General features: G+C 31.8%; 2 protein-coding genes across 4 annotated transcripts; both read right to left on the bottom strand.

Annotated features, from left to right (window-relative positions):
• Positions 544-4,429, bottom strand: LOC109336745. The gene is made up of 7 exons (XM_019573543.1): positions 4,227-4,429; positions 3,964-4,069; positions 3,506-3,688; positions 2,510-2,675; positions 1,604-1,917; positions 997-1,086; positions 544-869 (listed from the first exon to the last, which is right to left on the bottom strand). The coding sequence occupies exons 1-7, from the start codon at positions 4,392-4,394 to the stop codon at positions 808-810; spliced, it is 1,089 nt and encodes a 362-aa protein (XP_019429088.1). The 5' UTR covers positions 4,395-4,429; the 3' UTR covers positions 544-807.
• On the bottom strand, positions 4,680-8,507 carry LOC109336754. 3 transcript variants are annotated; one of them, XM_019573562.1, is made up of 6 exons: positions 8,049-8,501; positions 7,746-7,867; positions 6,425-6,580; positions 6,162-6,267; positions 5,704-5,886; positions 4,680-4,873 (listed from the first exon to the last, which is right to left on the bottom strand). In XM_019573562.1, exons 2-6 carry the CDS (start codon positions 7,758-7,760, stop codon positions 4,695-4,697), a joined length of 639 nt encoding a protein of 212 aa, XP_019429107.1. In that variant the 5' UTR covers positions 7,761-7,867; positions 8,049-8,501; the 3' UTR covers positions 4,680-4,694. The 3 variants fall into 3 exon arrangements, with proteins under 3 accessions (XP_019429107.1, XP_019429098.1, XP_019429116.1); XM_019573553.1 differs by having other exon boundaries at positions 8,121-8,500; XM_019573571.1 differs by having other exon boundaries at positions 4,757-4,878; positions 8,121-8,507.

Consider the following 12,433-nt stretch of genomic DNA (forward strand, 5'->3'; position numbering starts at 1 on the left):
CAATATAATTTAGTAATAGTATTTTAATTGGTTGTTTTCATTTTAATATCATGTGTATCCCTTACTAGAGGGAGAGGGTGAACATTGACAGAGAAGGTTGTTTGCCTTACGGGTAGCAACCATAAGACTAGATACATTTATTATCCTCATATTTCATTAAGTGAAAGTATTAACAATGAATTGCCTTCATTCATAAATGAGCATATTATGGTATGTGAGTTTGAGAGAATATGGTTTGGAGGTTTGGGAGAGTAGGAAGAGGTAGGGGAAAGAGTTAAGACCATTTTGGAGCCATGAGCCCAACTCATGCGATACTCTAACAACAATGACTCAAACCAAAATTATAAAACACTTAAGATGTCAACAAAAAGACAGGGACTAAAACCAAAAATCATATTTTCATGGACTAGGTTAATAAAGTTATAATCATCCCATGCTGCTATAACAAGTCATTGAGCATCATTGAAAGTCAAGGAAATAAAACATTGCTTCATTATATATAATAATATAATGTGAAACTTTGCTGTATAAATCACATCAACCTTAGCACTGAAAAGGATCCAAGCAAATAATAATATATATCCCAAATGCATCAAATCAATTCCATCCTGATAACATATATCTTAAAAGAATGCAAAAGATTGCAACTACAGGCAACAGTGGAAATATTCCATATTCATGCTGATGATATAAATAACATTGCCTACACTTAAGGTAACAGTAATATAAGTTAGGTGACATTTATTAATCCTAGTCTTTCCTAACCTAACCATTTTAGTGTGAAACACACACTTGCCTCACCTTCGCTTAAGATTTCTCTTCATCTGATTGGGAGCATGGGGGCTCTAAATTAACAAAGAAGTCATCCACTGAAATGAAAAGAAGCTATTTTGGTTAAATCAGGCTTTGTAGTAGTATATAATATTGAATATTCTATAGATTGTAGATATAAATTATTGAAGAGATAATAATAAATATATTCTTATTGAACATTACCTATATCCTGTTGATCTGGAGATTCAAGTAAAAGATCTGAATCAGATGGCAAAAATGGCGAACCGGGATAGTTTTCCAGAGCTCCTAGATCTGCAAGAAATTCAAGATCATCAAAAAACAAGGTAATATAAGACCCATAATGGGTGAACATATAAAATCTTAAGTTCTATCCTTGGTTGCATTTAGTGATCTTCAAAGCAATTACTCATCCATTTACCTGGGATTCATAGCACTTGAGTCATCAATAGTAAACTTAAAAATACTTAAAGTCAGTGCCAAAATAATGGATGTCTTATGATACTTAAATGTCATGAGTCATGTCCTTCAGGATTCAAACTAGTAACAATATAAAATAATTTCATATTCACAATAATGCCCATTAATCCTTGCTTCTTTTTTAAGGAGATTTCATGCACTTCTTGAAACCTATAATGGTGTTCCACTTTCAACCTTTTCATTTCAAATCTAATGACTACTTTCGGTGTATCGGAGATATAACATAACCAGAATCTCAATAAAAGTTGTGCATGTCAAACATCACTCCAAATGACATCTAACTGACATTAACTACATGTCTGAAGAGGATCAGAGTTGAGTAAGATGTTACCTCCTAAGTTTGGCAAATCTGCTGTTAAATCAGATAGGCTGAAATTCCACGGAATTTGATCCAGGGATCTGAAAATACCATTGCCGCTATCTGGTGCAAGTTGTAGCCCGACTGAACTTGTAACATCATATGTAAATGCTGTATCAAGAGCTGATGTATCTGCCCCCATTCCTGATATTTCTGATGCAGTGAAGGGGAAATGGCCACTGGATGCTACTGATGCCGGACTCACTGGCATATCTGACACGGATGACATTCCACTATTTGGTGGAATAACAGGAGCCATATCAGGAGCACTGTAGTCCATCATCATACTTCAACAAGGACAAAGCAGCTACATTAGCAGATTCTACCAAGCAAATTACTTTAAAAGGAGAGAAAAGTGTGTTTGGATTAGCTTATCATATGTTCAAAACAGCTTATAATCAAAATTTCCTTGATAGAGCTTTTGAGTTGTGAACAAAGCAATTGTTAGGTGATTATTTCCCCAAAAATAATCCAATCCAAACATTTCAGAAGAAGGTCCTCCATATTCCAACAATTTAACTAATGTTCAAGTTCATGATAGTCACTACAATCTGGGCATTAAATTAGTGTACTGAAGAAACAGATGAAGGGGAACAAGTGTTCAAGTAGAATGTATTTTACATGGAAAATATATTTTGTTGCATATTGTATGGTAAAGCACAACATAAAGATTAAAATGCCTACCAACATGACCATGGAACATTTTAACAATAAGTTAGAAACACAATCAGTCAAAGTACTAAACAGTTCACTGATGAAACACCCATTTAAACATTTTAAATGTCCCTATGCAAGATCATCTATAAACAATCTTGTTTGTAATTTTGTCCACTGTATGAATAGCATAAAGAAATTGTGTATAGTTAGACAAGTTCTCACTCATTCCCAGAATTCATCCGAATGGGATGAAAATTGCTAGGTGCAGGGACTCCATTAACCACGTGACCCATTGATATACCGCAACCCATGGAGTCAATATGAGGCTGACCTGCTGCTTGCATGGGTTGCTGCTGTAACACTGGGTATCCCATAGGTAGGTTGTTGACTGCACTGCAAACAAATGGCGTTAAAGAATAATGGGGGAAAAGAGAAAAAAAGATATGTGAAGAAGTGAACTTATGCACCTATAATATAGGCCATCTTCTAAGACTAAAAGCAAAAGGCATTCAGCAATCAAGACAAAAGTACATAAATAATACTCAATACCAGCAGGTCACCACCAAAAAAACAATTACAAGCGTTATTATGGCAAAACAAATCCCTGAGAATCTGTCAAAATAAACACTCAATCAAAGAATTGAGGAACGTGAATCTCCAGAAAAACAATACTACAGAATATTACAACTAATAATGAGGTTTCCAGCTGTTAAAATTCTGAGTAGAGAAAATTTTCAGCAACATGATCATAAGAAAAATCTTGTTATAAGACTAATGATTGGCCATACTAAACTTTAAGTACTCTTAAACAGGATGGAGATTCCATTGGTGATCAATATGTTATATCCTGCATTTAGCTTAATAAATACTAGTTGGGTGCTCAACATAGGTCACTGATATTAGAAGTCATCAAGTCTCTAGTTTAAAAGAAATCTTAAGAACCTTTGGTCATCTTGTTATTTATTCTTTCTCATAAAAGGGTAGAGCATATCAATTAAGACACTTTCCATGAGCCATGGTCTGGTCCTTGTCGGCCAGGAAGTGAACATACCGTGACAATGATAATCATATACTGAGAATAACTAAGTGCCATCCCACAAGTCTCAACTCACAGTGTACTTTGTTTACACCCAAAAAACAAAACAAGTTTTACTTTTACAAAGAGGTTGAGATAATTTGAGTTCACACACACACACTGACAAGAGGGTAAGAATTTACCAGGCATCGGATGGACTCCATTCTGTATTGGAGCCAATGGAAGCTTTGCGGGCATGGGACACTTCATCAAATAATACTGATGCTCAAGCAAATGATTGAATAAAAGTATTTGCTTTTTCAATTTTAGTCTGATATAGTAAGCCCTGAAGAAATTAGCATTCTCTTCTTCCAACTTCTGCCATACTAAATCAACAAAAAGCATCACATGAGAATACCCACTTTGAAAATATATAAAAATGCAGGCAATGCATATTTTAATAGCCATATGGCTCGACTTACCAAATTATTTTGATTTTCATATAACCAGCTCATGGATCAGATAACCACTTTCTTTAAATAGAACATGAAAATAATTCACAAGCATACAAAATATTTCTACGAATAAAGTATACAATAGACTACTATTGGTATTAGAGTGCAGTATATAAATGGGATGACAGACGCCTCAAGATGCCTACCTAGAGTTGTAAATCCAGGATCTATCTTTGCCCGAGTTAGTAGTGTTTTAACCACTTCATCTTTGTTCATATATAATTGTAGGCACCTTTCGATTAAATTTTGGACCTACAAAAGTTGTTTGAATATTTAATCAAAAAAGAAAATATAATTTCTGCAAATTAACCCTACGAAAACTCAATCCACAAGATACATAACAAAGCAAGGAAAACCAGAAAATTACAGAAAACTAGTTAAAATTTACGCAAACAATAGATATCCTTACGAGCTCAATATCCTGACGTGAAACTTTTTTACTATCGTTGCTTGAGGCAGATGCGGAACCTGAGTCGGTCGTAGGAGCATCCGTTGTGTGATTGTTTGGTGGTTCACTCTTCGGCTCATTAGAAGCTTGAGTTGATGACTGTAATTCGTCTGTGTTCTGCAAATACATAAAGTGTTTATTTAGCTTAGTTATAATATACACAAGCGGCATTAAGTGTTGTGAGACGGATATAGAAGACAAGGGAGATTACATCACCACAAAAGTAGAAAGCATAGAAATATTCTTTAACAATATAGAATACATCAAACTCAAAGCTGACTAATCTTTTAGAGCATTATATATGTCCAATAGTAGTTTGCTTAACAAAGTCTTATAAAAATTAGACAAATTGAGCTAGCACGGATATGGTGAGTTTTGTCTCTCATTAACCTCCATCACAGTTTCATGAAGAGAATAACATCACCATTTTTAAGACAAAAGTAGACCTTCACGCCAAACTTTATCTAGGTTGTTGTCCAATCCTATGACAATTGAATTCAGATCGTGACCCATTGATATACCGCAACCCATGGAGTCAATATGAGGCTGACCTGCTGCTTGCATGGGTTGCTGCTGTAACACTGGGTATCCCATAGGTAGGTTGTTGACTGCACTGCAAACAAATGGCGTTAAAGAATAATGGGGGAAAAGAGAAAAAAAGATATGTGAAGAAGTGAACTTATGCACCTATAATATAGGCCATCTTCTAAGACTAAAAGCAAAAGGCATTCAGCAATCAAGACAAAAGTACATAAATAATACTCAATACCAGCAGGTCACCACCAAAAAAACAATTACAAGCGTTATTATGGCAAAACAAATCCCTGAGAATCTGTCAAAATAAACACTCAATCAAAGAATTGAGGAACGTGAATCTCCAGAAAAACAATACTACAGAATATTACAACTAATAATGAGGTTTCCAGCTGTTAAAATTCTGAGTAGAGAAAATTTTCAGCAACATGATCATAAGAAAAATCTTGTTATAAGACTAATGATTGGCCATACTAAACTTTAAGTACTCTTAAACAGGATGGAGATTCCATTGGTGATCAATATGTTATATCCTGCATTTAGCTTAATAAATACTAGTTGGGTGCTCAACATAGGTCACTGATATTAGAAGTCATCAAGTCTCTAGTTTAAAAGAAATCTTAAGAACCTTTGGTCATCTTGTTATTTATTCTTTCTCATAAAAGGGTAGAGCATATCAATTAAGACACTTTCCATGAGCCATGGTCTGGTCCTTGTCGGCCAGGAAGTGAACATACCGTGACAATGATAATCATATACTGAGAATAACTAAGTGCCATCCCACAAGTCTCAACTCACAGTGTACTTTGTTTACACCCAAAAAACAAAACAAGTTTTACTTTTACAAAGAGGTTGAGATAATTTGAGTTCACACACACACACTGACAAGAGGGTAAGAATTTACCAGGCATCGGATGGACTCCATTCTGTATTGGAGCCAATGGAAGCTTTGCGGGCATGGGACACTTCATCAAATAATACTGATGCTCAAGCAAATGATTGAATAAAAGTATTTGCTTTTTCAATTTTAGTCTGATATAGTAAGCCCTGAAGAAATTAGCATTCTCTTCTTCCAACTTCTGCCATACTAAATCAACAAAAAGCATCACATGAGAATACCCACTTTGAAAATATATAAAAATGCAGGCAATGCATATTTTAATAGCCATATGGCTCGACTTACCAAATTATTTTGATTTTCATATAACCAGCTCATGGATCAGATAACCACTTTCTTTAAATAGAACATGAAAATAATTCACAAGCATACAAAATATTTCTACGAATAAAGTATACAATAGACTACTATTGGTATTAGAGTGCAGTATATAAATGGGATGACAGACGCCTCAAGATGCCTACCTAGAGTTGTAAATCCAGGATCTATCTTTGCCCGAGTTAGTAGTGTTTTAACCACTTCATCTTTGTTCATATATAATTGTAGGCACCTTTCGATTAAATTTTGGACCTACAAAAGTTGTTTGAATATTTAATCAAAAAAGAAAATATAATTTCTGCAAATTAACCCTACGAAAACTCAATCCACAAGATACATAACAAAGCAAGGAAAACCAGAAAATTACAGAAAACTAGTTAAAATTTACGCAAACAATAGATATCCTTACGAGCTCAATATCCTGACGTGAAACTTTTTTACTATCGTTGCTTGAGGCAGATGCGGAACCTGAGTCGGTCGTAGGAGCATCCGTTGTGTGATTGTTTGGTGGTTCACTCTTCGGCTCATTAGAAGCTTGAGTTGATGACTGTAATTCGTCTGTGTTCTGCAAATACATAAAGTGTTTATTTAGCTTAGTTATAATATACACAAGCGGCATTAAGTGTTGTGAGACGGATATAGAAGACAAGGGAGATTACATCACCACAAAAGTAGAAAGCATAGAAATATTCTTTAACAATATAGAATACATCAAACTCAAAGCTGACTAATCTTTTAGAGCATTATATATGTCCAATAGTAGTTTGCTTAACAAAGTCTTATAAAAATTAGACAAATTGAGCTAGCACGGATATGGTGAGTTTTGTCTCTCATTAACCTCCATCACAGTTTCATGAAGAGAATAACATCACCATTTTTAAGACAAAAGTAGACCTTCACGCCAAACTTTATCTAGGTTGTTGTCCAATCCTATGACAATTGAATTCAGATTTCATAGTGCTTCTATCACCCAAACTGATTTGTTAGACAATGCTAGCCACACCAGTGACAGATAACAAACTTCCATTTCTTCAAACAATCAAGTATTACTGTAAAATTCATTATGCTTACTAAGCATTCTCTTTCTTTCTCATCATACCAATCCCTTGTTGGTCCACAAACAACACATCACATCATGGTTGTCCCCCAAACAACCAAATTAAGAACAACTTCAACATGCAAACAAAGTCATTCTACCGCAATTTTAACCATATGAAGGCCATCCATAACTAAAATACTATTACACATGAAGAAACTCATAGATAAACTCTACTAACAATGGGTGGAAAGCATAAGAGTGTGAACTTAGCAGATATTTGTAGAGTTAATAACAATAATAAATTCATTTTAAACTTGAATCTGTTAATTGGAAACTTCACAACTCTTCAACTTTATAGATGAGTGAACAAACATAACAAATCCCAATAATGTCTTCATTTTTATGGTAGAAGTTCAGTTAATCCAAGAAAAGTATATGCTTTTATTAACTGAAATTAGTAGGGTCCTGAGGGTAAATTTGTCTTCTTGCCAGACATGCATACAACAAGTTGTTGGCTACAATCATGTTTTAAAAGGAATAAGAACATGCATTCATATGATTAATATTGCTGCCTAATATGATTATACCCACATCAGTAGATCCAGAAAATCAATAGAATTGGAAAACTATTTTGGATGTTGCAAACTAAGTATCAAATTAAAAGAGAGAGAGAGAGATAAAGTGCAAGAACCTGCAAGTTCTTCATTTCAGATGAAAAAAAGCTGAAAGCATGTCTTTCGGGAATTCAAGTATTCACTATCTGCTTTTGCACTTAATATAGTTTGCATACCCTCAAATCAAAGTAGCTTTCATCTGAAACAAAAAGAACAATGACAAAATTGTAAATTGTAAACCATAATACTTCAATAACTATATCATTCTTAAAGTAAACAAAACCATCTATGAAGAAATTCACATCGACCTTAAAAGCACAATGGAACAAAAGTAAAATATAGTATCCTCTAATTAAGAGAGATAGAGTACAATATAGAACCCAGATGCTTCGACCCAGAATTCATAATTCCATGAAGAAGAATGATAAATGAAGATCTAGCAAAAATAGTACCTCACACTAATTTCCTGAATCTAAGAGAAAGAGCAGAAAAATTGGTTATATCGACAAATTAAGAAGACCCAACAACTAAGTTAAAGCTGAATTAGCTTGGAGAAAGAGACATCAACATAGAGAACAGAGAAAGAATGAAAATTTGGGAAAAAATGATGAAAAGTGAAGGTTGAAATAGTGAAGAGTGATGTTGAAAGAGAAAAAATCGTCCATGGACGAGGTTTAAGGAGAGATATTTTTTGAAATGGGTGAAAATGAATGAAAATTTTACATACGAAAAATTATTAAAAAAAGAATATAGCTTTAACCAATTGGAACATTGACTGATCTTATGAAAAAGTAATAATTAATTGAAGGACTATTATTTTCAATGCTGTTTGGGAGTTGAACCGCACATTCCTCACTTGGCCCTCAACTATGAATATCTATGGGCTTCTATATACCATAAAGAAATACAATTTTAGTATATAGTTTTTGTATCAATATATTTTTTATTGACCAACAAAACATTAGTTTAGAGATATAAAGCTTTACCGGATCCCTGAAGATCAAAAGTTCAATTCATGTGAGCGATATTTGTTAAGAAAAACAGTCATGAATCCAAAAATAATTTCCTTACCAAAAAATATAAAAATACTCTTGACAATACCAATAAATATATATATATATATATATTATATTATTTTGGATTCATGAATGTGAAGATTATATGAGATAAGACATCATTACATAATCAAGATTATTAGAATTTATTGCAGAATGTAATATTTATATATTGTCATTATAAAAATTGATACATAATCATCATAATATCCATATTGGATTAATGTTTTTTGAAAAATCAATTATAATTAAATATATATATATATATATATATATGTATTGATTCATAAAATGAAAGTATATAAAACTGCATTCATTTTTCTCTTTTTGCACTACTATTTACAAATTTCCATAGTCACAAAATTATTATGCATGAGACAGTGGAGGGATCTAGTGAATTTATTAACCCTAGTCCCCTCTCGAGCAGAATTAATTAAGTAGGTTTCAGATTTCAAAGCCCGAGAATGATAGTTAAAATAAGTGTACAGAACAGTGTTATAAAACTCGGCTCGAACCGGCCGGTCAGACCGGTTCAACCGTGAACCGGTCATCTAATCGGTCTGAGTCTCTCATCTAACCGGTTTTGTATCAAAATTGGTTTAACTCAGTTAGTTTAAGCGTAAAACTGATGATTTGGATGATCGGATCGGTTGGACCGGCCAAGTCAATCAAAATTAAAAAAATAACCAAATTGATAAGGTGAAAAAGTCAAATATTTTAATTTATATGTAATTATCTTTGTCACTTGTTATCTTACGTTATAACGAAATCTTTGTTGTTTAATTAAATTTTAAATTTATTGTACATTTTTGTTGTAGTTAAAGCATAGTTTATATATCATTTGATAATTTTTTCAACTTGCTTGTGTCATTTTATAGTATTAAAATTTTATTTATTGATTGTTTAATTAGGTACACTAATATTTTTAAATTTTGAGTATACAATTATTAAATGTTGTTATACAGTATCATTAATTTTTAGAATTTTAATGTAAACCGAGTTAACCGGTCCAACCATTGACCCACTCGTTGGACCAGTGACTCATTGACCCAGTACTCTGACCGAGTCATTAACCGGTCCGAGTTTAATAACACTGGTACAGAAGTTTACTTTCAAAAAAACCATATTATTAACCTATTTTTTAAAATACAAAATGTTACTTAGCATTTTAGTATTTGCTTTTACATGTTCACAGAGGATTAAAAGGATTTATTAAAAATGTGTTGGTATGAGTCTTAAGAGGGCCGGACTATATTGGACGGTCTGATCAGTGATCGGACTTGAAAATGGTTTTGGTTTACTATTTTAACTTTGTGAGGGTTGAACCGCTTTGAACCGGGGAAATTTTAGTTCGACCATGTTAAACTCAATTAGACTGAATTAACCCGGGAAGCAAACCGGATGGTTCACTTAAAAATAAATAAAAAAAGGAGCACTACTATAATATTTTGTTTTAGTCCAGTCCAAAAAAATATGAAGAGATGTTACTCCAATGTAATTATACATGTTTATTAATAATATAAAACTTTACATTTATATATAATTATATATTTATAGATAAAAAGTATTAATCATGTATGAAATCACCTGGTCAGACCAAATGATTTAACCGTTTAAACCGATTAAACCTAATATGATACATCTTCCGGTTTGACATCCAGTTTGGGTTTCATAACATTGGTTGGTATAATGGTATAAGATTTTGCTAGATTCTTAAGATGATTAAAATATCAAAAATTCTATTCCTAAAAGCGATACTTGTTATGAGGGAGAATTAAAAGAATTAAAAGTTCGGTTTGACAGTCACGCTGAGAAGGATTTGGCTCATTCCACCGACCGATGAAACTATTTCATTATTGACTAAGAAGTATGAGATCAATCTTAATATTTTGGTGTTCTATAATCACATTTATAATAAATTTCTTATTATGCATGCTAAATAAGTAAGTTGTTTATGGTGATTATTGAAGAATGACATAAAATAATAATAGATTGAGTTGGGTTATAAGATAATTTTAGTATAACTACATTTTTCTTCAATTAAATTCCATTCATGTGCGAATTTTGTCCTCTAGCTTTTTTAGGGCAGTTTTGGTCTTCCATTTTTTTGTTATGCAATATTAATCCTTTTTTCACGTTCTCATCGAAAAATTATAGCAACGTTTCTATTAGTTTTGAGGTAGAACTATGAAGCTTGAGTACTTCAAAATTAGTATCGTACGTACTAGTACCGTGTACATACTAGGGATTATGAGAGAGGATACTTGAATGGAGGTTAAGATAAAAATTGCATGTTACTGAAAATCAATTTTGTTTTAGGTCAAGAAAGTCGACATGAAAGTTATATATTTGATACACTATTGATGAAGAGATATCAAAAGAATTTACACATGATTTTCATTAATTTAGAGAAGGTGTATGATAAAGTGTCTAAAAATGTATAATAAAAAGTTCAATAGAAGAAATGAGTTTAGATTGCTTACATTGAACAATCAAGAATATGCACGACGAGGTAAAGACTTGTGTGAGAATACAAGATGTGGTATCAGAAAACTTTTATATTGTTATAAGTTTATATCAAAGATCAATATTGAACCCCTACTTATTTACATTGTCTTGGATATGCTTAATGAGTCTATATCCAAAAACTGGTGTCACGGTGCATTAGGAAGAAAATTGATATAATTTTTATTGTAGAAAATGGTACAATCATGATTTAGGTAGTTTGCACATATGTAGAGATTATTATTAACTAGAAGTCATAATAAGAAGAATAAATTAAGTGGATGTTAATCCAATTTCTAGACTAAAGCATTATAATATTATCATATCTCCTTAATTCACTCCTACGTATTAAGAATATAGTTTATGTAGATTTGATTCTTCTGTTTGAATGTGATACATATACAATTCAATGCACTTTTGAATTTTATTTTCTATTTTTTAAAAGTAACTTTAAATTTTAAAATATGAAATTAAAGGTTTTTATATATAGATATTATTAGTTTCTTTTTGTGAAAATTATAGTCACAAAAGTCATTGTGAATTCGAATTTCATGTCCAATATTTAAAGTTTATAATCACATAAATGTCTGGTTTTCATAAACCAAACAATTAAAACTTGTCACAATCATGTGAAGATGGAATTTAAATGAATTACTCTAAAAACTCATAAACCATAATTTTAAAGAATAACCCCTTAATTTTAATATATATGCAATATTAGTTTAAAGTTTTTTTACATGAAAAATATATTATATCTAATTTAAATGTTTCACTTTATTTAAGAGTTAGTGATGAACTAATAGTAGATTATAAAAAGTGTAACAAAACTTTTACACTTTTAATGTATAAATATTAAACTAGTAAAATAATAAGAATTTTATATGGGTAATATATGTATATTTAAGGAATAAGTCTATGGATTTTATATGAGTAATACATGTATTACTTAAATTCTCCTATTAAAAAATTCGTTTTTTTGGTGAACAAATAAATGTGTACAAACTGGCATGTATGCTTTTTCTACGATTAAAGCGATCTTTAAGTTAATTTAATATAATTCAATACCGTGTTGCTTTATAATACCCCTACATGTATAAGCCCTTGAGATATCCAAGACAAAAAATAGTTTGTATCTTACGAAACTCAAATTTAAAATCAGTCTTAAAATTTTCCGAGTTTTAATGAAATTACACAAATTATTATTT

The sequence above is a fragment of the Lupinus angustifolius genome, chromosome LG02, assembly GCF_001865875.1.
Source record: "Lupinus angustifolius cultivar Tanjil chromosome LG02, LupAngTanjil_v1.0, whole genome shotgun sequence".
NCBI classification, from domain to species: Eukaryota; Viridiplantae; Streptophyta; class Magnoliopsida; order Fabales; family Fabaceae; genus Lupinus; species Lupinus angustifolius.

Coding starts and splice junctions, on each gene's coding strand:
- LOC109336745 (XM_019573543.1), bottom strand. CDS start 4,394: ATGTATTTGCAGAACACAGACGAATTACAGTCATCAACTCAAGCTTCT. Junction 4,070..4,226: donor CACGTCAGGATATTGAGCTC/GTAAGGATATCT, acceptor CAACTTTTGTAG/GTCCAAAATTTAATCGAAAG. Junction 870..996: donor TCCAGATCAACAGGATATAG/GTAATGTTCAAT, acceptor TTTTCATTTCAG/TGGATGACTTCTTTGTTAAT.
- LOC109336754 (XM_019573562.1), bottom strand. Junction 5,887..6,161: donor TCCTGGATTTACAACTCTAG/GTAGGCATCTTG, acceptor TTGTTGATTTAG/TATGGCAGAAGTTGGAAGAA. Junction 4,874..5,703: donor TGGAGTCCATCCGATGCCTG/GTAAATTCTTAC, acceptor TTTGCAGTGCAG/TCAACAACCTACCTATGGGA.